The sequence below is a fragment of the Chiloscyllium plagiosum genome, unplaced genomic scaffold (assembly GCF_037043375.1).
Source record: "Chiloscyllium plagiosum isolate Xiang-an unplaced genomic scaffold, Cpla_swu_hap1 HiC_scaffold_6, whole genome shotgun sequence".
Lineage (NCBI taxonomy): Eukaryota > Metazoa > Chordata > Chondrichthyes > Orectolobiformes > Hemiscylliidae > Chiloscyllium > Chiloscyllium plagiosum.
Genome location: NW_028270144.1, coordinates 30,113,712 through 30,140,517, shown reverse-complemented (window position 1 = coordinate 30,140,517; position 26,806 = coordinate 30,113,712). Strand labels below are relative to the sequence as shown.

Genomic DNA, 26,806 nt, shown 5'->3' with positions numbered 1-26,806 from the left:
CATATATATGTAAACATGTACATACAGAGATCAGAATTTATCATTTTTATACAGGTCTGTGCATTTTTCAATCATATGCCCATATAATTAGCTGAGGCGTCAGTAGAGCCCAAATGACTGCATGGGCCCCCTGTTCTTCGTTAGGCAGGTAGACTTTACACAGTGGTCTTTCCCCACCACGCCTTGGCGGCAGCTGCCCCAAGCTTCAGCGCATCCCTCAACACATAGTCCTGGACCTTGGAATGTGCCAGTCTCCAACACTCAGTCGGGGTGAACTCCTTCAGCTGGAAGATCAGCAGGTTTTGGACCGCCCAGAGAGCGTCCTTCACCGAGTTGATGATCCTCCAGGCACAGTTGATGTTCGTCTCGGTGTGCGTCCCGGGGAACAGGCCGTAGAGCACGGAGTCCCGCGTCACGGCGCTGCTCGGGATGAACCTCGACAAACACCACTGCATTCCTCTCCAGACTTCCTCTGCATAGGCACTTTCCAGAAGGAGGTGTGTAACAGTCTCCTCCCCCCCGCAGCCGCTTCGAGGGCAGCGTGCGGTGTGGCTGAGAGTCCGGGCGTGCATAAAGGATCTCACAGGCAGAGCCCTTCTCACCACCAGCCAAGCCATGACTTGGTGCTTGTTGGAAGGTTCTGGCGATGAGGCATTCTGCCAAATCGCTTTGACAGTCTGCTCAGGGAACTGCTTGATAGGATCCGCCCTCTCCCTATCCCGAAGGGTCTCAAGGACACTACGTGCTGACCACTTCCTGATGGACTTGTGGTCAAGGTTTTTTTCTTCATAAACTTCTCCACGAAGGACAGGTGATACGGAACGGTCCAACTACTCGGAGCGTTCCACGGCAGCGAGGCCAGGCCCATCCTTCGCAACACCGGGGACAAGTAGAACCTCAGTACGTAGTGACACTTGGTGTTTGCATACCGGGGATCCACGCACAGCTTGATGCAGCCACACACAAAGGTGACCATCAGGGTGAGGGTGGCATTGGGTGTATTTTTTCCCCCGTTGCCCAGATCTTTGTACAGCGAGTCCCTTCGGACCCGGTCCATCTTTGACCTCCATATGAACTGGAAGATGGCCCGGGTGACTGCAGCGGCACAGGTTCTGGGAATAGGCCAGACCTGTGCCACGTATAATAGCAATGACAGTGCCTCACACCTGATGACCAGGTTTTTTCCCGCGATGGAGTCCATCTGCCCAGTTTCTGCCTCACTTTACTGATACGCTCCTCCCAAGACTTGGCGCACGCCCCAGCCCTCCCGAACCAAATACCCAGCACCTTCAGGTGGTCGGTCCTGACGGTGAAGGGGATCGAGGATTGGTCGGCCCAGTTCCCAAAGAGCATGGCCTCGCTCTTGCCTCGGTTTACTTTGGCCCCCGAGGCCCGTTCGAACTGGTCACATATGCGCATGAGTCTGCGCACGAACAGTGGATCCGAGCAGAAAACGGCGACATCATCCATGTACAGGGAGACCTTAACCTGCAGGCCCCCACTGCCAGGAATAGTCACCCCTCTCAGGCTCGCATCCTTCCTGATGGACTCGGCAAGTGGCTCTATGCAGCACACAAACAAGGCAGGAGAGAGAGGGCAGCCCTGCCTGACTCCAGATCTGACCGGGAAGCTATCTGATTCCTACCCATTGATTGAGACTGCACTGACAATGTTGGTGTAGAGCAGTCTGATCCAATTGCAGATTCCCTCCCCAAAGCCCATTTTGGAGAGAACATCTCTCATATATCTGTGTGATATCCTGTCAAAGGCTTTCTCCTGGTCCAGGCTGATCAGGCAGGTGTCCAACCCCCTGTCCTGCACGTAGGCGATCGTATCCCTGAGGAGCGCGAGACTCTCAGCGATCTTCCTGCCCGGCACAGCACAGGTTTGGTCAGGGTGAATCACCGACCCCAGAGCAGACCTGACCCAGTTGGCGATTACCTTTGACCTGAGCTGGATTGCTGCTGGATGTACAACACATGAGCAACAAGGACGTATACTTCGCAAAAGATTTTCTGTTTGCTCGTGTTCTCCTCTGCAGTCACTGTTTCTGTTTCATCACATTCGAGTCTTATTCCCTCTTTGCCTATTTGCATACAGGCATTTCCCAACCTGTGGCACCCTGGTTGGGGAACAGATTCCAAGCCCTATCTCCTTCCTTAGCTTCGAGATCAGTTCTCACTGACCCGAATGTGAATAGGAAATGCAAAGTGAGAGCTTTTGACAGAGGCCTGGTGAGTCACAGGTCAGTAAAGAGTCTGTGTATGTACCAGGACGAAAACCTGATATTGTTTGGTGATAGTGCCATCTACTGTCTAAGCAGAATCTTATAGTATTGTCTTGTTTCATCCTGCTGGTCTGTGAAATTCTACAACAGTAGAAAGACAGATACATCAGGCTCGGCATAATGTAATCATAATGAAGTGAGAGTATAACAGTGATGCAGACGCATATTATCGCAAGGATGCTGGGGAGAACTGACAGAAAACCTGAATCTCGACTCACTTTCAACAACAACAAGTTACATTTATGTAACATCTTTATCATTGTAAACATTCCAAGGTACTTCACAGGAACATTCCCAAAAGAACCCAGTAAGTCACTTATGGACGGACTAGCCAGAGGACAGACAGATTGGCCAATACAGATAGATTATAGACATTGTCTTAAAGAATGAGAACAGTGAGCGGGGGTGGGGGAAGGTGGTGTGGGTGTGATGGTCACAGATGTTTAGAGAGGAAATCCAGACTCAGGATCCATGGAACTGAAGGCTTGACCACTGGAGGTGGTGTCCTTCAATTCTGAGATATTGGAAAAATGAGAATTAGAGAAGGATAGACAACTCAGAGATGTGGGGCTGAGGCAGATTACAGAAATAAGGGGAATAGCAAAACCGTGGAGGAACTTGAAAACAAGGTGAGAACTTGAATATCAAGGTTGGGATGCAATGTGTTGCTTGTGAAGATATAGTGATGGATGAAAAGGTAAATAATACCAGAAGCTCTGAGTCAGAAGGCTATGGATTGTCATAGAATCCATAGAATAGAATTGGTCATAGAATCCCTACAGTGTGGAAACAGGCCCTTTGGCCTAACAAGTCCACACCGACCCTCTGAAGCTCTGCATCTCGGCAATCTGGATTGACACTTCAAGACACTGTTATTGAGAGAATGATGCATTTCAGAAGATGTGTTCTTAAGGTCTAATGCTAACCAAAGCTCATACCTATCATCTTTCTGTGGTTCAGATCAATAGAAAAAATCCCAGCGCACTATACATCAGGCTTTTTCTTGGAAACTGAACAAAAGCATACCTCATCTCTCTTTCCCACGATTCAGTATAATCGACCATTCATCTCATTTGCAGCTTTACAAGCTTATTATACACAAATTATATTATATTATATACCATGCACAGCAACAGCAATTGCACTTTGTGTAACACTCCCACATCCGAATCAGAAACTCAGGGGTTCAAGTTCCACTCTGGAGCTTGCCTACATAACCTAGCCTGATACTTCATTGCAGCAAACTACTCTGGAAGTACTGAATTTTAGTTGAGAAATTAAAATAACTTTCTGTCTGCCAGATCAAAGGACTGGAAATAATCTTGTGGCACTCTTCAGAGAAGAGCATCGAAGGACTTGCGGTGTCGCAATTGTTACCACTGAAACAAATTAACTGGTGATGCATTTTATTTACACTGACCTCTGGCGCAGTGGGTAACGTCCCTGCCTCTGAGCCAAAAGCCATGGGTTCAAGTCCCACTCCAGAAACTGGCAGGCAAGAGGGTGCATTCAGAATCTGGCCAAATAGCTATTAACTTATAAATTCTTCTATCAGTGCCGAGTGGGGGAGGGTTCCTGGTTAGCCATGTGATGGAAAAAGATTCTACCACCGCTATCCATAGCTCCAGGCTAAGATATACATATAAAGGTCCATGTTGCCATATCGACCCAGTCTCCCTGAGTGAATTGCAGCACAACACCATTACAATTTATTTCTGCTTACCCTTGTTCAAATTGTCTACAATGTTTTCCCGTATGGCAATTGTGACTATGATCAAAAATAATTTATTGGCTGTGAAGCTCTTTGAGACTTCCTGAAGACATGCAAGGGGTGCTCGCTAAATCCAAATTCTTTCCTCTCTTTCAAAAGCAAATCCTTGGATCTGAAATGCTTTGGTTTGTCCTGAGAAATGAGATACACATCACATGTAAATGCATGTTCACAATGCAGTGCCAATTAATAATAAGGAGATGGGAATTATTGTGCAATATTGTAGCACCTGGCAAAGGAACAAGGGAAAGAAATGGTCATTGGCACAACCAAAGTAAAATTTGATTGTTTGGAAGTCCATGGGTTTAGCAATGATTAGATTACATTACTTTACAGTGTGGAAACAAGCCCTTCGGCCCAACAAGTCCACACCGACCTGCAACCCATCCATATCCCTACATTTACCCCTTACCTAACACTACGGGCAATTTAGCATGGCCAATTCACCTGACCTGTACATTTTTGGACTGTGGGAGGAAACCGGAGCACCCAGAGGAAACCCACGCAGAACACGGGGAGAACGTGCAAACTCCACACAGTCAGTCGCCTGAGGTGGGAATTGAACCCGGGTCTCTGGCGCTGTGAGGCAGCAGTGCTAACCACTGTGCCACCGTGCCGCCCACAAATGAGTCTGTGATGTTAAGTGTATTCAAGGTTGAGATAGATTTTTAATCAGTAAAGGAATCAAGGGCTATGGGAAAGAGGCAGTAAAGTGGAGTTGAGGATTATCAGATCTTCCAGAATCTCCTTCACTGGTGGAGTAGACTAGATGGGCTGAATGATCCATTTCGGTATCTGTGTCTTATGGTCTTACACCAAAAGCCTTGAGCTGGCATTGACAGATAACTGCTCTGACTTTTCATAGAATCCCTACAATGTAGAAGTAGGCTTTTTGGCCCATCAAGTCAGCACTGTCATTCTCCCCCCCCCCAATCCCTGTAATCCTGCATTTCTCACAGCTAATACTCCTAAACTGTACATCATTGGACTATAGGAGGAAATCCACACAGACACGGGGAGAACATGCAAACTCCACACAGTTATCGAGGCTGCAATCGAACCTAGGTCCCTGGTGATGTGAGGCAGCATTGCAAACCACTGAGCCACCGTGCTGCTCCATTTATGGATGGAATTCTCAGTGTCTAGCGTGTGGGAGATGAGGAGCTTGCATATCAATAAATCGCAATTAGATAATAATAAGAGTGATAATGAGTGATAATCCATACTAATATACCTCTCACTGCTCGTGAGTGAGAATCTTGTCTCAATGCCCAGAATTTTGTTGGAATATTTGGTCTTGTCTGTTTTGTCTTGATGTTGAGAAGAGCCTTGCTCAAGATCTTACCTGATTTTCCCAAATGTCATGCTGTGGCCCATCTTGTTTTGGGCTGGGAAGATTCCACCCTTTATAGAGTCATAGAGATGTAAAGCACGGAAACAGACCCTTCAGTACAACTCGTCCATGCCGACCAGATATCCCAACTTAATCTAGTCCCACTTGCCAGCACCAGATCCATATCCCTCCAAACCGTTCATAATCATATACTCATCCAGATGCCTTTTAAAAGTTGCAATTGTACCAGCCTCCACCACTTCCTCTGGCAGCTCATTCCACCCTCTGCATGAAAAAGTTGTCCCTTAGGTCTCTTTTATATCTTTCCCCTTTCACCCAAAACCTATGCTGTCTAGTTCTGGACTCCCGTACCCCAGGGAAAAGACGTCTATTTATCCTATCCATGTACCTCATGATTTTGTAAACCTCTATAAGGTCACCCCTCAGCCTCTGATACTCCAGGGAAAACAGCCCCACCCTGTTCATCCTCTCCCTATAGTTTAAATCCTCCAACCCTGGCAACATCCTTATAAATCTTCACTGATCCCTTTCAAGTTTCACAAGTCTTTCCGATAGGAAGGAGACCAGAATTGCACACAATATTCCAAAACTGGCCTAACCAATATCTTGTACAACCACAACATGACCTCCCAACACCTATACTCAATACTCTGACCAATAAAGGAAAGCATACCAAATGCCTTCTTTACTATCCTATCTACCTGCGACTCTACTTTCAATGAGCTATGAAGCTGCACTTCAAGATCTATTTGTTCAGCAACACTCCCTAGGACCTTACATTAAGTGTATAAGACCAGCTAAGATATGATTTCCCAAAATGCAGCACCTCACATTTATATAAATTACACTCCATCTGCCATTCCTCAGCCCATTGGCCCATCAGATGAAGATCCCATTTAATCTGAGGTAACCTTCTTCACTGTCCACTACACCTCGAATTTTGGTGTCATCTGCAAACTTACTAACTATACCTCTTATGCTCACATCAAAATCATTTATGTAAATGACAAAAGGTAGTGGACCCAGCACCGATCCTTGTGGCATTCCACTGGTCACAGGCCTCCAGTCTGAAAAACAACCCTCCACCACCACCCACTGTCTTCTACCTTTGAGCCAGTTCTATCTCCAAATAGCTAGTTGTCTCTGTATTCCATGAGTTCTAACTTTGCTAATCAGTCTCCCATGGGGAACCTTGTTGAAAGCCTTAGTGAAGTCCACATAGATCACGTCCACCACTCTGCCCTCATCAATCCTCTTTGTACTTCTTCAAAACATTCTATCAAGTTTGTGAGACATGATTTCCCACACACAAAGCCATGTTGACTATCCCTAATCAGTCCCTGCCTTTCCAAATACATGGCTGAAAATGTGTTGCTGGAAAAGCGCAGCAGGTCAGGCAGCATCTAAGGAGCAGGAGAATCGATGTTTCGGGCATGAACCCTTCTTCAGGAATGAGGAAATTGTGCCTAGCATGCTAAGATAAAAGGTAGGGAGGAGTGACTTGGGGGAGGGGCGTTGGAAATGCGATAGGTGGAAGGAGGTTAAGGTAAGGGTGATACGGTGAGGGTGATAGGTCGGGGTGGGGGCGGAGAGGTCAAGAAGAAGATTGCAGGTTAGGAAGGTGGTGCTGAGTTCGAGGGTTGGGACTGAGACAAGGCGGGCGGAGGGGAAATGGGGAAATGAGGAAACTGGAGAATTTCCGCCACCTCCAAACGGACCTCACCACCAGGGATATATTTCCCTCTCCTCCCCTATCAGCGTTCTGAAAAGACCACTCCCTCCGTGACTCCCTCGTCAGGTTCACATCCCCCACCAACCCAACCCCCACCCCTGGCACCTTCCGCTGCAACCGCAAGAAATGCAAAACTTGCTCCCACACCTTCCCCCTTACTTCCCTCAAAGGCCCCAAGGGATCCTTCCATATCCGCCACAAATTCACCTGCACCTCCACACACATCATTTATTGCATCCGCTGCACCCGATGTGGCCTCCTCTATATTGGGGAGACAGGCCGCCTACTTGCGGAACGTTTCAGAGAACACCTCTGGGACACCCGGACCAATCAACCCAACCACCCCATGGCTCAACACTTCAACTGCCCCTCCCACTCCACCAGAGACATGCAGGTCCTTGGACTCCTCCATTACCAGACCATAGCAACACGACTGCTGGAGGAGGAGCGCCTCATCTTCCGCCTGGGAACCCTCCAACCACAAGGGATGAACTCAGATTTCTCCAGTTTCCTCATTTCTCCTCCGCCTGCCTTGTCTCAGTCCCAACCCTCGAACTCAGCACCACCTTTCTAACCTGCAATCTTCTTCCTGACCTCTCCGCCCCCACCCCCACTCCGGCCTATCACCCTCACCTTATCACCCTCACCTTAACCTCCTTCCACCTATCGCATTTCCAACGCCCCTCTCCCAAGTCCCTCCTCCCTACCTTTTATCTTAACTTCCTTGGCACACTTTCTTCATTCCTAATGAAGGGCTCATGCCAGAAATGTCGATTCCCCTGCTCCTTTGATGCTGCCTGACCTGCTGCGCTTTTCCAGCAACACATTTTCAGCTCTGATCTCCAGCATCTGCAGTCCTCACTTTCTCCTTTCCAAATACATGTAAATCCTGTCCCTCAGGATTCCCTCCAACAACTTGCCCACCACTGACTTCAGGCTCACCAGTCTAAAGTTTCATGGCTTGTCCTTACCACCTTTCTTAAATAGTGGTACCATGTTAGCCAACCTCCAATCTTCCGGCATCTCACCTGTGACTATCGATGATACAAATATCTCAACAAGGGGTCCATCAATCACTTCCCTAGCTTTCCACAGAGTTGTAGGCTACACCTGATCAGGTCCTGGGGATTTATCCACTTTTATGCATTTCAAGACATCCAGCACTTCCTCCTTTGTAATATGGACATTTTTCAAGATGTCACCATGTATTTTCCTACATTCTAAATCTTCCATGTCTTTTCTTCACAGGAAACACTGATGCTAAGTACTTGTTTAGTATCTCACTCACTTTCTGCAGCTCCACACAAGGGCCGCCTTGCTGATCCCTAGTTACCCTTTTGTCTTTAATGCATTTGCAAAACCCTTTGCATTCTGCTTAACCCTATTTGCCAAATCTATCTCATGTTCCCTTTTTGCCTTCCTGATTTCTCTCTTAAGTATACTCCTACTGCCTTCATACTCTTCCAAGGATTAACTTGATCTAGCCTGTCTATACCTGACATATGCTTCCTTCTTTTTCCTAACTAAACCCTCAATTTCTCTAGTCATCGAGCATTCCCTACACCTGCCAGCCTTTCCTTTCACCCTAACAGGAATATACTGCCTTTGGATTCTTGTTATCTCATATCTGAAGGCTTCCCATTTTCCAGTCATCTCTTTACCTGCGAACATCTGCCCCCAATCAGCTTTTGAAAGTTCTTGCCTAATACTGTCAAAAGTAGCCTTCCTCTAAATTAGAACTTCCCAGATCCGGTCTATCCTTTTCTATCACTATTTTAAAACGATCTCTGAAGAATTTTGCTGGTTCATTGTGCATACACTTATCCACAGAGTCCTACAGCATGGAGACAGGGAGACTGGGGAGACTTGCAGAAGTAATTGTCATAGTAGGGGATTTTAATGTTCCTAACATAGACTGGGACTGCAAGTGTGTTACGGGCTTAGATGGGGTGAAATTTGTTTAATGTTTTCAGAAACGTTTCCTGAAGTAGTTGAGGCTGTGGTGGAGGCTGGTACAATTGCAACATTTAAGAGGCATTTGGATGGGTATATGAATAGGAAGGGTTTGGAGGGATATGGGCCGGGTGCTGGCAGGTGGGACTAGTTTGGGTTGGGATATCTGGTCGGCATGGACAGGTTGGACCGAAGGGTCTGTTTCCATGCTGTACATCTCTATGACTCTAGTAAAAAGAGGGTCCTACCCGGGAAGGGCAAAACCTGACCTGGTCTTGGGAAATAGGATAGGACAGGTGATGGGGATCACAGTGGCGGAGCACTTTGGGACCAGTGACCATAGTTCTATTAATTTTAAAATAGTTATGGAGTCGGACAAATCTGGTCCATAGATTCAAGTTCTAAATTGGGGTGAGGTGAATTTTGATGGAATGAGACAGGAGCTTGCAGGAGTTGACTGAAGTAGTTTGTTTGCAGGCAAAGGGACCTCTGGCAGGTGGGAGGCCTTTAAAAGTGAGATAGCTAAAGTTCAAGGTCGATATGTTCCTTTGAGGGTGAAAGACAGGATTGACAGGAATAGGGAACCCTGAATGACAAAAGATATTGAGGCTTTAACCAGAAAGAAGGGGGTATGGCTCAGGTCCAGGCAGCTGTGATGAAGGGAATCCCTGGAGGTATATAGGGATACAGGAAATCACTGAAGAAGGAAATCAGGAGGGCGAAAAGAGGGCACAAGGTAGCCTTGGCTGAGAAGATTAGGGTGAAATCAAAGGGGTTCTTTAGGTATATTAAAGGAAAAAGAATAGTTAAAGAGAGAATTTTAAAATATTTTTTGAGTTAAAGAAAATTGGTGAAATAAAAACACTCAAAGTAAGACCATCCCTTAATTGCTGAGAAAGCAGGGTATTGATTTTGATGTGACTGCCTGTCCCATGCATTGTTATGGTGTGCTTAGAGAAGGGCATGGGTACTGGAATCAGTACCTTCAATTAACTTGTATTGGATAAGTGAGCAAAAGCAGGGTAAGATATTGAGGAATTGTCCAATGTACCACAGTCACCGATTTTGAAAACAAATCCCTATGATGGACACGTAAAGTTTAACTTGTCTGAAAACGCAGCCCAGCTCAGACTTTTGTTTTAGCCATACCATTTAACTGATGATCGTGCAAATGCACCCAAAGAACACAAAGGGTTATTTTTTCTGGTTTTTGTTTAGTTGTTTTAGAATTGTTGATGATTTGCTGTTCTGAGTTCTAGTTGTGGAGAGGGAAGTACTATTGTCCACTTGTTGTTCTGACGTTTTGGTCTTTTTAACTTCCCCCTTGTACCTTTAGCATTTGATATTTAATGAAACGTCTGCTAGCTCAGATTGTGTGTGGTGTTGGGTAACTGCAGTACCACAGTCCTCTTCACTCGAATAACTTAGAGCAATTCTGTGACCCAGTGTATCTCAGATGACTGTGGAATTGGAGGGGATCACAGAGAAAAGAAGAGGGTAGGCCAGGGAGTGGTTTGAAAATTAGGATAACATATTTTAAATCAATATGTTGGTTGGCTTAGAGCTAATTCAGTCCATGAGCAGTGTAGTGGGGATTTTACCATGAATCCCTGAACATACCTGTAAGTAAGTGACACTAATGGACAATAGTGTAGACCCTTGTCTTTTGTGTCTGGGAATATTTGCAGAAAAATAAATTGCTTTACTATTTTGAAAAACATAGGATATAGTGACGTATTTCTGCTCTATGGTATCCTCTACATTTTCTGCTCTGCAAACAAAATTGAATAAAAGAATGGATATTATCAGAGAGATTTTAAATGGGAGGAGTAAAAGGTGCCTTTAGCAAAACACTATTAGCTCAGCTAAAGTTAAAAACTTATTTTAAACTGCTTCTGGGTAGAAATGATTTTAATTTGCATGTTGTAGTCCAGAACCTGCTAAAAAAATAAATGTTTGAATGATACGTTATGACATAAAATTCCCAGCATAAGAAAGAGATACGAGTACAAATATCTATATTACCTTGGTATCTTCAAGTGTAGTTACTTTTTTATAGCAACAATGAATGAAATTTGTGAGGGCTGTTGTGCTGCATTGATTGTTTCCAGACCTGTGAGTAAAGAGGCCACTGTTCAGGTATCATGTGCTCCAGAGCTGTGTACTAATTTCACTGAAGACGTTGATTGGAAAATATCTATAAGAGAGAGATGACCCTTGAACCGCAAGTCAGCCAATCCATACTGCCCTGTCATTTGCTTCCTTAAAGTCCCATTTGGTCATGAATTACTCATGAAACTTGTCACAAAGTTAAGTCTAGTTATTAATAGCAGAAGTTATCTTTTAAGATTTTATAATTACTGCCAAAGCACTACCTTGGCCCAGAACACACGCAAAGTGCGGAATCTCATTAAGAGTTGCAAATTATTTCACAAATATCAAATTGAAAATTAAAGAACCTCTGACTTTTGCTTTCTGTCTCTTCTTTCTATCTCCTTTATTCCAATCTTTTTCTCTTTCTGCATTTCGCTCTCTACCTGATCTGATTGTCACTTTGCTTGATTTGATTCAGCCTCCTTCTCAGTTCTCCTGTTTGCTTCTTAATTCTTATAATCTCATTGGTTAAGAAGATCCAGTTTGCACTGTTATTCAATAGGTTTCCACATTTTCTGTTCTATTGCTGGAAACTTGCTCTTTTTGCAAATTAGGGGGTGAGATTTCTAAAACAGAAATAAGCATGAAGCAGATGCACTTAGCTAGTAAAATCTGGGCTAGTTTCCCATCCTGTCCTCTATGGAGGGTGACCATGATAGGAGTCCACAGGGAGCTACTGAAACAAGCCACATGCTGAAGACTATGATGGTGGACTTGTGCAAAATGTCACCTGTATCCTTACAGTGTGGAAACAGGCCTTTCGGCCCAACAAGTCCAGACCGACCCTACAAAGAGTTTCCCACCCAAAGCCATTCCTGATTACTTTACATTTACCCGTAACTAATGTACCTAACCAAGCATCGCGAGCATGGCCAATTCACCTGACCTGCACATCTTTGGATTGTGGGAGGAAACCAGAGCACCCAGACGAAACCCACGCAGATACAGGGAGAATGTGCAAACCCCACACAGTCGCCCAAGGCTGGAATCGAACCAGGGTCCCTGGTGCTATGAAGCAGCTGAGCTAAGCACTGAGCCACAGTGCCGCCCAATGTCAGTAAAGTGTCTGAACCAGGAGGAGAACTGCAATGCATTTAATTTCTTTCAGGTTGAAGCTTTTAAGAAGCCCTCACAGATTTCCTCACAGTAAAAAATAAATCCTGCTGATTTTCTCTTTCAGTGATTAAAATGTTAGCTGTTGGAAATAAGAATGCTGGAATCTGTTCCTGCTCTGAACTTCACAGTACAAACAAACAAGTGTTACTAGGTAATATTTTATAGTAGGTAGCTGGAATTTATCTTGTGAATTTATCTTCCTGAAGAAGAGCTCATGCCCGAAACGTCGATTCTCCTGCTCCTTGGATGCTGCCTGACCTGCTGCGCTTTTCCAGCAACACATTTTCAGCTCTGATCTCCAGCATCTGCAGTCCTCACTTTCTCCTAGCTGGAATTTATAGAGAGATGTATATCATTGTTCTGTGCTCTGCATGAGGTGATCATTAGCTATGTACAGTCATGAAACATTTAATGAGATGCAGTACTTCCTTTACAATGGGCAAGGCATCTTGAAAATCTAAGCTGCCTTTTTCTCACATCGTGCACAGGGTTTTCATGTTTCTTGCTTGATACAATCATTCCTGTTTTTACCTGGTGCTGCTGCAAACTAAGTCAAACACTGCTGTATGCCACATGTAAAAATGCAACCTGTTGGTGTTTTCTAAGGTCAGATATTCTGCTTCAGCACATAAAGTGCTTGACCAAACAGGACAGTAGCATCGTTGGGCACTTAAAGGATTTTTTTATAATTTGAGTTGATTTGATTTGATTTATTATTGTCATATGTACCTATGTACAGTGAAAAGTTTTATTTTGCGTGCAGTACAAGCAGATCATACCATACAAAGAGTATAAGGATAATAGAACAGAGTGAGAAAAACAATGTTATGGCTGCAGAGAAAGTACACAAAGAGTGAGATCAACATTAGATTTGAAGTTTGAAATGTCCTTTCAGAAGTCGAATAACAACAGGGAAGAAACTGTTCTTGAATCTGTTGTTTAAGATTTTGTATCTTCTGCCTGACTGAAGAGATTGGAAGAGATTATAACCAGGGTGAGAGGGGTCTTTGATTATGTAGGCTTCCTTCCCAAGGCAGCAAGAAGTATAGATGGAGTCCAAGATGGAGATAGGGTATCGGAGGGTATGACAGCTGAGGTGAAGTGGGGTGTGGGGAATCTCATGTGGACCATAAATGAGGGCCAAATGGCCTGTTTCTGTGCTGTAAATTCTATGGAAAAATTCATACCTTGCCATGTAGGTTGTACTTTGAAAACACCTCCATCCACCTACCCACTGTTTTGCAGTTGTAAATTGGGGGTGACTTTATTTTATGATTGTTTTGGTTTCAACCATTTCATCTTATTCCTAAAGAATAGTTTGTTGTTGTTTTGTGCTTGGGTTAACACTTTCTTTTCCCTCTTTGGGGAAGCATTTAAAGGATTAGGAGGCTGATTATCAACTTGTTTGAACCATGTCACAGATGGTTCTTCTGTGGCCAACAAGTCATCGATTGTGACTTGAAGCCAGAGTTTCTGGCTCAAGATCGGGGTGCTAAACCTCCTTTTAACACTGTCTAAAATGTCCCAAGAAACTACACAAGAATTTTACCAGGTAAACGTTCCCATGTGGTATTCAAATGGATTTAGTCAGTTGAGGTGGGAATTTATTTAGGACTGGACAATAAATCTTCATCAAAGTTGCAAGATGATTATTGATGGTAAATCCGTGTAAACTAATTATAAACACTTGGTTGAACCGAGTGGTGCTCTGTAACAACATGCCATTGTGAAGACTTGAATCACCATAATCACATTTTGACAGTCGTTTTGAAATCTGTGTTGCGAAATTCTTCCTTCATTTAACCAGTTTGTTTTCTTCAGTGCCCTGACATGCTGAATTAGGAAGTTGGCAAGTTAAATATTGACAGCACTGTAGCGGCAGGAGTGGGCTTGCATTTTCACTTATCATGGCTCCTTAGCTAATTATTCTCTTAGGTTAAGTTTCTGGCTGTGTGCATCTGTTATGTTGGTTACACTGTGTTTGATTAAAATGTAACCATATCTAATGCTTAGCAAAGGGGAAAATAACCAGTGTTTTTGTTCTTTCATTTTTTTGCTTGTTACATTTTCATCATTATCCGTGCATTCTTTGTTTGATAATCACACTGAAAACGGTCAATTTTGACAATTATTGCAACAGTGGTAAAATTTATTCAACATTAGTTCCCAATAAGTGACCTCTGAATATAAAGCTCATATGACTTGAGTGTTTTCCACCCTGAAACCACTTTGAATTGTGACCTTGTGGACACTTATTCCCTGTCCATGTTGCACATGTTTTGGCCTTCTAGTTATCAGGCTGATCTCCCCCAGCTTCCTGCGATGGGACTTGGCAGGCACTGTGCTGCTGCTGCAGTAGCTTTGCTCAGCATTGTAAACTTGCAGCTAATGTAGTCAGGAATTTGTGAAGGATTGTGTCGGATCACTGTGCTCCTTATTAGGCTCACCGAGGATTTCCAAAGTGTTTTTCATCTCTTTAAAGTCTTGCACTGCCGAGTTAAGCCAGGGAGCGAAGAGAGATCACTGGCCAGCTAAGTCATGTGGTTTAGCCTTATTTATACATTGTGTGTCAAAGAAAGGGAGTAGGGACAAGATTCCAGTGTCCATTGAATTGGTGATTAAAATGGAGACTAAAGAAGGTAAGGAGAGAAACTAGATGAGAACAGGGTGAAAACCTCATTTTAATTGTGTGGCCATTTGTGTCCAAGTCTTCAGTAGTTAGACTCTAAGCTCTGGAATTCCCTCCTTTTAAACCTCCTACTGCCCCCACTCTTTAAGATAATCCTTCCCAGCTAGCGTTTGGTCATCTGGCTTAATGTCAAAGGGTGTGGACTGCCTTATCTTGTTTGATAATGCTTTGTGAATTGCCATGGGACAATTTATTGCAATAAAGGTAGTAAACAAACATGACTTGTTGCTGAGAGTGATTCTGGTCTGTTGAAACCAGTGCACTCAAACATATTGCGTAGGGTGTTTCTAAAAGGAGTTTTTTTTATATATTAGGTGTAAGCTATCTGTCATGCAGTTTTCTGCACTGTATATGGTAATCTTGACACTGCTGGCCCCCTGTAAGAAACTGAAAAGTCTTTTCTTTCTATCCTCCCAACTTCATGGTGTGATACTGCGAATTTGCCTTGAGGGGCTACCATGGGTGTAAAACCATGATTTCATTCCTCCCTATCTCTGCAATCACTCAGGGCCATGAGGCTCAGGGATCTCTGCACTCACCCAATTCTCTGCTCTTTTCATTACTACACCAATTGGTGGCTGTACATTCAGCTGCCCATCGGTCCAACGCTCTGGAATTTTTTCCTTAAACCTCTCCTCCTCAGTTGTCTCTTAAAATCTTCCTCTCCTTGACAAAGCTCTTGATCACTTGCCACCTTTATGCCTGATACAGTCAAATTTTATTCAGTAAGATTCATGTGAAGTAATGTCTTGCTGCCTTAAAAGCACTCTTTAAATTCAGGTGGCAGTTGCAGATTTGTCCCCCTCTGCCCGCCCCATCAGCAATTGTTTAAACAAATTTTACCTCTCTTCTCAGAGGTCAAACAGGTAATCTGGACATTATCATATTGTTATTTGAAAATGATCGTTGTGTGTCCAAAATGACTGCACTTCAGAAGTACAGAATTGGAAAGTCCTGAGGTTGCACAAGATATAAATTCAAGTAATTCTTCCAAATGTCAGCGTTCCAAATGTCAGTGTTAATAAATAAGTGATCTGGTTGTGCCCCTCATGTCATTCACAGTCCAATTCATGTTGCCAAAGATGAAAAGGACAGTGGACCCTGTTTGATCATCTCCCAGCCTGACAAGGCCCCGTTTGAGAATGTTCAAAAGTACCATGTTTAACAACACATCTGATTTTATGCATTCATGTTTCGCTTTAGGGTGCCAAGATGCGGGGTCGCTTAGGAAGTATGGACAGCTTTGAGCGTTGCAACAGCCTTGCATCGGACGCTTCCAGGGTGAGTCCTGCGGTCAGTCCACCTTTTTAGCCTTTTGCCCGCCCACTCAAACAAAACCTGATTCAGCAGTGACCCTACTCAAACGGTAGCTTTGTTTTGCTCGAATACTTTCCATGGAGCAGGAAGTCTGTCGGTGAAATCCAGAGGAAGTGCTTGCGATTGCAGTTCCAGCCTTCGAGGAGCACTCCAAAATCACTGAAGATAGTGTCATCAGCAAAAGAGAAGTGAAAAGTCTGGTCACCAGCATTCTTTTTACATAGAAAACTTCAAAACATAGCTTGCTTATCAGCCGTATGCAGCAGTATTTGTAAATCTTCACTGGATTAAGCTCGGCAGGATATGGGAGTTGGTCAGATAGCACACATTAGCATACAATGGGTATCTGACAGTACATTGACAGATTTACAGGATTTCTGTTCTGCTGTCAGCTTTTTAGAGTGAGCATCTCATTGCTTTTTTTTCTGACCCTCTGCCGTCGTTCTGGGCACAGGACGCTTCTCCAGGGGAATCCCCTCCCAACTCTCCACCCGTCAGCCCCCGGGCGTCCCCCATCTCCTCGCTAGGCCAGCTGTTCGCAGAGGACGATCCCGACTCGCCGCAGTTCCGGAGAAGGGCCCACACTTTCAGCCACCCGCCGTCAAGCAGCAAGCGGAGAATCAGCTTTCCAAATGAGAAGCTGCCCCACGGCCGCTCTCCCATCTTTCGCCAGCAGTCGGAGATTATTCGGAGCAGGTAAAGAAATTTTTGGGTTGTGGGAGAGTGGGAAGGAGCGTTATTGTCTATAGGTGTAACTGTTCTGAAATCCTTTGAAATGAGTCCCACCTGATTACATTTTACACATATGCCTCTCTTTTTGCATTGAGAGTTGTCTATCTCATTGGGTTAAGATTAGAGTGGTGCTGGAAAAGCACAGCAGGTTAGGCAGCATCCAAGGAGCAGGAAAATCGACATTTCGGACAAAAGCCCTTCATCAGGAGCCCTGATAAAGGGCTTATGCCCAAAACGTCGACTTTCCTGCTCCTCGGATGCTGCCTGACCTGCTGTGCTTTTCCAGCACCACTCTGATCTTGACTGCAATCTCCAACATCTGCAGTCCTCACTTCTGTCTATCTCATAGGGTTGCACAGAGTGCAAAAGCAAGACAAAGACTTTGTGAAATGCTGGTTTAGCACTAACTGGAGTATTGGTTCCAATTCTAAGCAAAATATGTAGGCATTAGAAAGGATGTATAAAATGTTCAAAAGAATGGTTCCATTGAGGAGAGATTTCAGTTGCATGGATAGATTGGAGATGCTAGGGCTAATCTTGGCAAAGAAAGGTTTGACAGACAATTTGATGCAGGTGAGAGAAGATGGCAAACAATGCAATTTTATAACTTGATTCAACTCAATTCAACGATGTAGGACCATTGTGTAGAATTGCTGATCAAACACAATGCTTCGATCTAAAGCCTTGATTTAAGCATAGAGTATTCTGCTGAACTAGTGAAGGAAGATTTCCCTTTTCTCCATTTCTTCTGAAATCGTGATTGCATTTTTGATAATCTGATCTATCCTATTGCTTCACCTAAGAGAAGCTTTGTTCCCCAGGTCTTTTATAAAATGTTGCTCTGAATCGACCTGTTTTCAAACATGGACAATGACAAATTTCAGATTGCCAGCTAGTGTTCCAAGCATTACCTGTTGTGGCTGTTTAGAATGGCTTTTGCAGTGACCTGCTGACTTCACTGACAGTATTTATGTCTATTAATAGGCAACTTTTTGTAGAACTCCTGAATTAAACAAAATTGTGATTACAGACCTGTATTAAAAATTGAATTGCATTTATCAGCTAACTCGTTTATGCTATAAACATATATAAAAACTCAATTTTTGTAAGTTAACATCTACATTAATTTTATTAAATAAATTACATATTTTAATTGGAATTGAATCACTTGCTAAAAACAATAGATGTTTGTGGAATTTGTTGAGCCAAATTCTTTTAAAATCCATCTTAAATTTCATTGTATGATAATGATTCTGTTAAACAGCCTCCATTGTTTTGCACATTTATCTTTATTTTATTTCCAACGTGTTACTGGTAGCATGAACTCTAGACTCTGATTAAGAGATAGAGATAATTGAGTGTCATTTTCATAGCTTCTGTCTGGACCACATTCTCAGAATGGCTAGACTCTTGAGGTACAAGCTGGTATGTAGATTTCATTCTTAAGTTTTCCTTCCTTCTGCCACTCAGCTAACTTGACTTCGTGCCAAGATCGGAATGCCAGGTGAGGTGAGGTGAAGGTTTGTACCATCCCTTTGCTAGCTGTCCACTCTTTAGTTTAGATTAGATTCCCTACAGTATGAAAACAGGCCCTTTGGCCCAACAAGTCCACACAGACCATCCGAAGAGTATCCCACCCAGACCCAGTCCCCTACCATATGTTTACTCCCGACTAAGCCACCTAACAGTATGGGCAATTTAGCACAGCCAGTTCACCTAACCTGCATGTCATTGCGACTGTGGGAGGAAACCAGAGTACCCAGAGGAAACCCACGCAGACACGGGAGAATGTGCCAACTCCATACAGACAGTTGCCAGAGGTGGGAATCGAACTCAGGTCCCTGGCTCTGTGAGGCAGCAGTGCTAACCACTGAACCACCATGCTAACTCAGTGGTTAGCACTGCTGCCTCACAGGGCCAGGGACCCAGGTTTGATTCCCACCTCAGGCAACTGTCTGTGTGGATTTGCACATTAGTTGTGCTTTGTAAAAAGAGGATTAGTAAATAATTCCAAATCTTTCTTTCTCAACATGAAAATCATTGAAAATTGTACATGACAATTTTTGGATGACCTATTTTGATACTTCTGTTAAATATTTGATTATTTTACTCAGACTTGAGACTGAAGTATCCCATCTTGCACTTCAGCCGTGTTTCCTTACAGACACTCAGGTCGATTGAAAAATTCGAGAACAGATCCCTTCAAAGAGGAAGGGAAACTAATGGCATGGCACTGCAATAACAGAGTTAGCAAAGATCTAATAACAGCAAAATATCATGTATTGAATAGCACACAGAATATTTTCCTAGGAAACTTTTAATCAATATATCACAAGTTCGCTTTAAAAACAGAACAATATTTTAAGTTTGTCCAGAAATTAACTGAGATAGATAGGTTCTTGAGTATCAAGGGATACAGGGAGAAAGTGGGAGAATGGGGTTGAGAAAATTATTAGCCATGATTGAATGGCAGAGCAGAACTTGATGGGCTGAATGGCCCAATTTCTGCTCCTATGTCTTATGGTCTTAATATCTTTCCTATTTCTTTCCATCTACGGTTATATGGCTCTTCATGTTAGCATTCTGAAATATTTCTTCATCCTTTCAGGTAAAAATGCAAGACCATTTTTAAAATAGTTGCTGTACAAATTATTGCAATTTACTGAATAATACATAGGGGAGAAAGTGAGGGCTGCAGATGCTGGAGATCAGAGCTGAAAATGTGTTGCTGGAAAAGCGCAGCAGGTCAGGCAGCATCCAAGGAACAGGAGAATCGACGTTTCGGGCATAAGCCCTTCTTCCTATTTTTTTCCCTTCGGGCATAAGCCCTTCTTCAGGAATAATACATACACCAGCATATTTAACTTAAAAAGTTAAACATACAGAAATGGACAGTAATAAAAATGCTATTGAATAAACCATAGACAAATGGCTTTTCATTCAGTACCAGGCTTTACCTGGTGTTGTTGTTTAATGGGGGTAACAGCTGCAAACTGGAAAGGTAGGTGAAAGTATCAGATAGAGACCACATGTCATCATTCCAGGGTTTTACCCAAAATTATAACCAATGAGTATGTCTGCACATCCAAGTTTTTAAAAAATCTGTCTCCTGCAGAACTTTGCAACTTTTACAGCAAGAGCACTTTTCACGAGGCAGACGGTTGCTTCGTACTTCACCATTTGACCACTGTTTTCTTTTCCTGTGTTTTGTCTTTGTTTTCCCCTTCTGGTTCTGCTCACTCAGCCCCATCAATATCGTGAGAAGCAATCGCAGTAACTCAGAGAGCGAATCCACTTCCAGCAGCCTTCCCTCATCCCTGTCCGTCCCGACTTTCCTGAAGCCCTTTTACACCAACACCAGCAGGCTGCTGCAGCAGTCGGAGAGTGGGACATCCAAGAGGTGAGAGCGGCTTGCAGCCTGCTTGCCAATCCTGCCCTAATACTGCACCTTGTTGCCTGATCAGTGTGGCTAATTGATGTGCCTGCCAGATATTTGTCACTGTTTCTATGATGCTGTATTTGCTGTGGCCTGCAGTGAATAAATATGTGTGAATTGTTGCAGTCAGCTTACTCTGTGTAATCTGCTTTAGCTTCAGTGTGCTCTGCACAAGTGGACAGAAAGTGTGACTAATTACTGGTACAAATGTTTGTATCATTTTAGGGAGAAAATCTCATTGTTTAAGTCCTTTCAAAAATAATTTTTAAAGAATTATACAGTGATTTTTGTTGGTTAAAAGTATCAAGGGTTATGGAAGTCAAGATAGATGGTCCTAAGATACAATTGAACCTTGACCTATATGTGAATGATGGAATGAGCTCAAGGGACCAAATGGCCTATTTCTCGGTTCTAATTTGTCCTGTCACAAAATGGTTACCATGATGAAAGCTGTTTGTTCCATCTTCATTCATTCATTCAGATACAGTGGAGGACATTTGCTTAGGATGTATATTTGAAAGCGATGAAGTTCGAGAGCTATGGAGATAGAGCCGGAGAGTGGGACTATCGGGCTGCTCTTTCAGGAGCTGGTACAGGAATGTTGGATCAAATGGCCTCCTTCTGTACCATAAAATTGTCTGATTCTGTGACAGAAACAGATCTCTTGGCCCATCCCATCCATGCTGCATTACTGCCCACTTGAGCCTCCATCCCTCTTTCCTCATGTGACTTTATCAGCATAGCCCTCTATTCACTTCTCTGTCCGATGTTTGTGTAGCTTCCCCTCAAATGCATCTATATTAGTACTCAGTGGTGGCAAGCTCCACAATTATTCCACTCCTTGTGTGAAGAGTTTACCTTTAAGTTCATGCTTACATTTTTTGGTGACTATCTTTTATTAATGGACTCCAGTTTTGCCATTTCCCATTGAATGATCAGGGAGAAGATAAGGCCGATCAGGGATAGTGGAGGGAACTTGTGTGTGGAGTCTGAGCAGAAAGGGGAAACTCTAAATGAGTTTTTTTGCTTTGGTTTTCACCAAGGAAAGGGAACTTGTTGTAAATGAAAACTTAGAGGAGCTGGGATACAGTCTTGACCAGATCAAGATTGATGAAGTTGATGTGCTAGAAATTTTGGAAAACATTAAGATTGATAAGTCCCCTGGGCCAAACCAGATTTATCCTAGGCTGCTCCAGGAAGTGAGAAAGGAGGTTGCTAAGCCGCTGGTGAGGATATTTGCCTCCTCACTCTCCACAGGAGTCGTACAGGAGGATTGGAAGGAGGTGAATGTTGTTCCTCTTTTCAAGAAGGGTAATAGGGAAATCCCTGGCAATTACAGACCAGTCAGTCTTACATCTGTGGTCAGCAAAGATTTGGAAAGAATTCTGATGGATAGAATTCATGATTATTTGGCAAAGCATAGTGTGATTAAAGGCAGTCAGCATGGCTTTGTGAGGGGCAGGTCATGTCTCACAAATCTTATTGAGTTCTTTGATGAGGCGTCAAGACAGGTCGACAACAGTCGAGCAGTGGATGTGGTGTATGGACTTCAGCAAGGCATTTGATAGGGTTCCCCATGGTAGGCTCATTCATAAAGTCAGGAAGTACGGAATACAGGGAGACTTGGCTATCTGGACTCAGAATTGGCTGGCTGACAGAAGGGCTTATGCCCGAAACGTCGATTCCCCTGCTCCTTGGATGCTGCCTGACCTGCTGCGCTTTTCCAGCAACATTTTTCAGCTCTGATCTCCAGAATCTGCAGTCCTCACTTTCTCCTGGCTGACAGAAGGCAGAGAGTGGTTGTAGATGGAAAGTATTCTGCCTGAAGGTCAGTGTTGAGTGGGGTCCCACAGGCCTCTGCTCTTTGTAGTTTTTATAAATGACTTGGATGAGGAGGTTGAGGGGTGGGTTAGTAAATTTGCAGATGACACAAAGGTTGGAGGTGTTGTTGGTAGTAAAGAGGGCTACTGCAGGCTGCAGCATGACATAGACAGGATGCAGAGCTGGGCTGAGAAATGGCAGATGGAGTTCAACCTGGATAAATGCGAAGTGATGCATTTTGGAAGGTCGAACTCAAGCACTGAATATAGGATTAAAGACAGGATTCTTGGCAGAGTGGAGGAACAGAGGGATCTGGGTATGTAACTACATAGATCTCTCAAAATTGCCACCCAAGTGGATAGGGTTGTTAAGAAAGCATATAGTGTTTTGGCTTTCATTAACAGGGGGATTGAGTTTAAGAGCTGCAAGGTTTTGCTGCAGTTATACAAGTCCCTGGTGAGACCACACGTGGAATACTGTGTCCAGTTCTGGTCGCCCTACTAGAGGAAAGATACAGAGGCTTTGGAGAGGGTGCAAAGAAGATTTGTCAGGATGCTGCCTGGACTGGAGGACTTGCCGTATGAAGAAAGACTGAATAAGCTCAGACTTTTCTCTCTGGAGAGAAGGAGGAAGAGAGGAGGCCTGATCAAGGTGTACAGAATAATGAGAGGAATAGATAGAGTCAATAGCCAGAGACTTTTCCCCAGAGCAGGATTGACTGGTACGACAAGAGATAGTTTGAAGATATTAGGAGGAAGGTATAAAGGAGACATCAGAGGTAGGTTCTTTACGCAGAGAGTTATGAATGCATGAAATGCATTGCCAGTTGAGGTGGTGGAAGCGAAGTCTGTTCTGTGGGCCTGTTCTGTGCTGTACTTTTCTATGTTCTATAGATAGAAATATTGGATTGCATTTTGGCAGCCAAGGTGGGTAACTCCGGTTAGGAAATTTCTCAACTTCCTTGGACCCACCCTGTAAAAAGTGCCCCGAAATACCATTTTCAGTTTGAGATGGAGGGGCGGGTTAAGGATGAACCAGTCCATTCACTCAAAAAAACAGATTTGGGTAGCGACAGCATGGTATGTAGTGAGTTAGTGCCCAGGCAGGCTAGATAGCCTCAGTTCTCCAAGGGATTTGGCCGAGCTATTTCAGAAGTTACCAGGCTGGCTAATCCTCATGGGACTGGGATATCAGAGCAATTACAGAAACATGGCTCAGGGATGGACAGGACTGGCAGCTTCATGTTCCAGGATAGAAATGCTACAGGAAGGACAGCAAAGGAGGAAAGAGAGGAGGGGGAGTGGCGTTTTGATAAGGGATAGCATTACAGCTGTACTGGGGGAAGGATGTCACTGGAAACATATCCAGGGAAGTTATTTGGGTGGAACTGAGGAATATGAAATGGATGATCACCTTATTGGGATTGTATTATAGACCCCCCTAATATTCAGCGGGAAATTGAGAAACAAATTTGTAAGGAGATCTCAGTTATCTGTAAGAATAATAGAGTGGTTATGATAGGGGACTTTAACTTTCCAAACATAGACTGGGTTTAGATGGAGAGGAATTTGTTAAGACTGGGGTGCAAAACTTGACCTACTCTTGGGAAATAAGGCAGGGCAGGTGACGGAGGTGTCAGTGGGGGAGCACTTTGGGGCCAGCGACCATAATTTGAATGGTTTTAAAAAAGTGATGGAAAAGGATAGACCAGATTTAAAAATTGAAGCTCTAAATTGGAGGAGTGTTAATTTTGACTTTGTTAGGCAAGAACTTTCAAAAGCTGACTGGGGACAGATGTTCGCAGGTAAAGGGACAGCTGGAGATTGGGAAGCCTTCAGAAATGAGATAACATGAATCCAGAGACAGTATATTCCTGTTAAGGTGAAAGGAAAGGCTGGTAGATGTAGGGAATGCTGGATGACTAGACAAATTGAGGGTTTTGTTAAGAAGGAAGCATATGTAAGGTATAGACAGGATAGATTGAGTGAATCCTAAGAAGAGTATAAAGGCAGTAGGAGTATACTTAAGAGGGAAATCAGGAGGGCAAAAAAGGGGACATGAGATAGCTTTGGCAAATAGAGTTAAGGAGAATCCAAAGACTTATTACAAATATATTAAGGACAAAAGGGTAACTAGGGAGAGAATAGGGCCCCTCAAAGATCAGCAAGGCAGCCTTTGTGTGGAGCTGCAGAAGATGGGGGAGATACTAAATGAGTATTTTGCATCAGTATTTACTGTGGAAAAGGACATGGAAGATATAGAATGAGGGGAAATAGATGGTGGTATCTTGAAAAATGTCCATATTACAGAGGAGGAAGTGCTAGATGTCTTAAAATACATAAACGTGGATAAATCCTCAGGACCTGATCAGGTGTACCCTAGAACTCTGTGGAAAGCTAGAGAAGTGATTGCTGGGCCCCTTGCTAAGACATCTGTATCATTGATAGTCACAGGTAAGGTGCCAGAAGATTGGAGGTTGGCTAACGTGGTGCCAGTAAGGTGGTAAGGACAAGTCAGGGAACAATAGACCAGTGAGCCTGACATCATAGTCAACGTGGCTTTGTGTGTGGGAAACCATGTCTCACAAACTTGATAGAATTTTTTGAAGAAGTAACAATGAGGATTAATGAGGCCAGAGCAATGGTCACGATCTATATGGACTTCAGTAAGGCATTTGACAAGGTTCCCCATGGGAGACAGGTTAGCAAGGTTTGATCTCAGGGAATACAAGGAGAACTAACCATTTGGATACAGAACTGACTCAAAGGTAGAAGATAGAGGGTGGTGGTTGAGGGTTGTTTTTCAGACTGGAGGCCTGTGACCAGCAGAGTGCCACAAGAATTGGTGCTGGGTCCACTACTTTTCATCATGTATATAAATGATTTGGATGTGAGCATGAGAGGTATAGTTATTAAGTTTGCAGATGACACCAAAATTGCAAGTGTCGTGGACACCGAAGAAGGTTTCCTCAGATTACAACGGGATCTTGATCAGATGGGCCAATGGGCTTGAGGAGTGGCAGATGGAGTTTAATTCAGATAAATACGAGGTGCTGCATTTTGGGAAAGCAAATCTTAGCAGGACTTATCCACTTAATAGTAAGGTCCCAGGGAGTGTTTCTGAACAAAGACACCTCGGAGTGCAGGTTCATAGCTCATTGAAAGTAGAGTCGCAGGTAGATAGGATAGTGAAGAAGGTGTTTATTTCCTTTATTGGTCAGAGTATTAAGTGAAGGAGTTGGGAGGTCATGTTGCAGCTGTACAGGACATTGGTTAGGCCACTTTTAGAATATTGCATTGAATTCTGGTCTCCTTCTTATCGGAAGGATGTTGGGAAACCTGAAAGGGTTCAGAAAAGATTTACAAGGATGTTGACATGGTTGGAGGATTTGAGCTGTAGAGAGAGGTTGAATAGGCTGGGGCTGTTTTCCTTGGAGCATCAGAGGCTGAGAGGTGACCTTATAGAGGTTTATAAGGTCATGCAGGGCATGGATAGTATAAATGGACAAAGTCTTTTCCCTGGGGTGGTGGAGTCCAGAACTAGGGAGCATAGGATTAGGGTGAGAGGGGTAAGATTTAAAAGGGTCTTAAGGGGCAACTTTTTCACACAGTGTATGGAATGAGTTGCCAGAGGAAGTGGTGGAGGCTGGTACAATTGCAACCTTTAAAAGCCATCTGGATGGGTATATGAATAGGAAGGGTTTGAAGGAATGTGGGGCGGGTACTGGCAGGTGGGAATAGGTTGGGTTGGGCTATCTGATCGGCATGGACGAGTTGGACCAAATGATCTGTTTCCATGCTGTACATCTCTATGATTGTATGACTCATATCTCTCACCCAGTCACCTCATCCCCTCTGGACCTTCATGATCTCTGTGCCAATTGATGTTCCCTGAGGTTTTATATACCCTCCACGTCCACCTTGGGCAGACTTAAAAAAGTCGAGATGATTTTTAAAAAATAACTGCTCACAATCTAATACAGTTCTCTCTCCTATACAGTTAATAGTGAAAAATAACTTCCTTTTATAAAATCTATTCAAGTCTCTTAAATCACTTTGAGTATTTTTTCCATGAGGGTAATGAAGGTTCTATTCTGTAGCCTTTGATAGCCTCTTTAAATCTGAGCTGAAATTGAAGTGTAGTACAGATGAAGTCATGCTGTTATACAGGTTACATTTTTCTTATCAGACAGTAAGCCAATGACCTGTTTCTCCTCACAGCCAAATGAAAAGCATACCTCAGTCTCTTTGAAGAAGTGTTATGTGGTGAATAATTATCCTTCAGTTTGCATTACAGAGAAAGGAATATCTAGTCATTTTCATATACCTGTTTTAGGGAGCTTGCTGTGAGCATCTTGGCTGCTGCATCCAACATTATAACATTATTTTAAAGTACTCAGCTATAAAATGCTTGGAATTTCCTGATACATAACATGATATATTTG

The 26,806-nt window shown here is 43.6% G+C and overlaps 1 protein-coding gene across 2 annotated transcripts in view; it reads left to right on the top strand.

Annotated features, from left to right (window-relative positions):
• The window catches only part of tbc1d4 (TBC1 domain family, member 4), a 288,880-nt gene that overhangs the window by 182,866 nt on the left and 79,208 nt on the right, over positions 1-26,806 (top strand). The window contains exons 9-11 of one of the 2 annotated variants that reach the window (XM_043691388.2): positions 16,260-16,337; positions 16,828-17,069; positions 20,350-20,505. In XM_043691388.2, coding sequence (XP_043547323.2) covers positions 16,260-16,337; positions 16,828-17,069; positions 20,350-20,505 — 476 coding nt within the window. The remainder of the gene's footprint in view (positions 1-16,259; positions 16,338-16,827; positions 17,070-20,349; positions 20,506-26,806) is intronic. The other variant, XM_043691389.2, reaches the window with a different exon arrangement.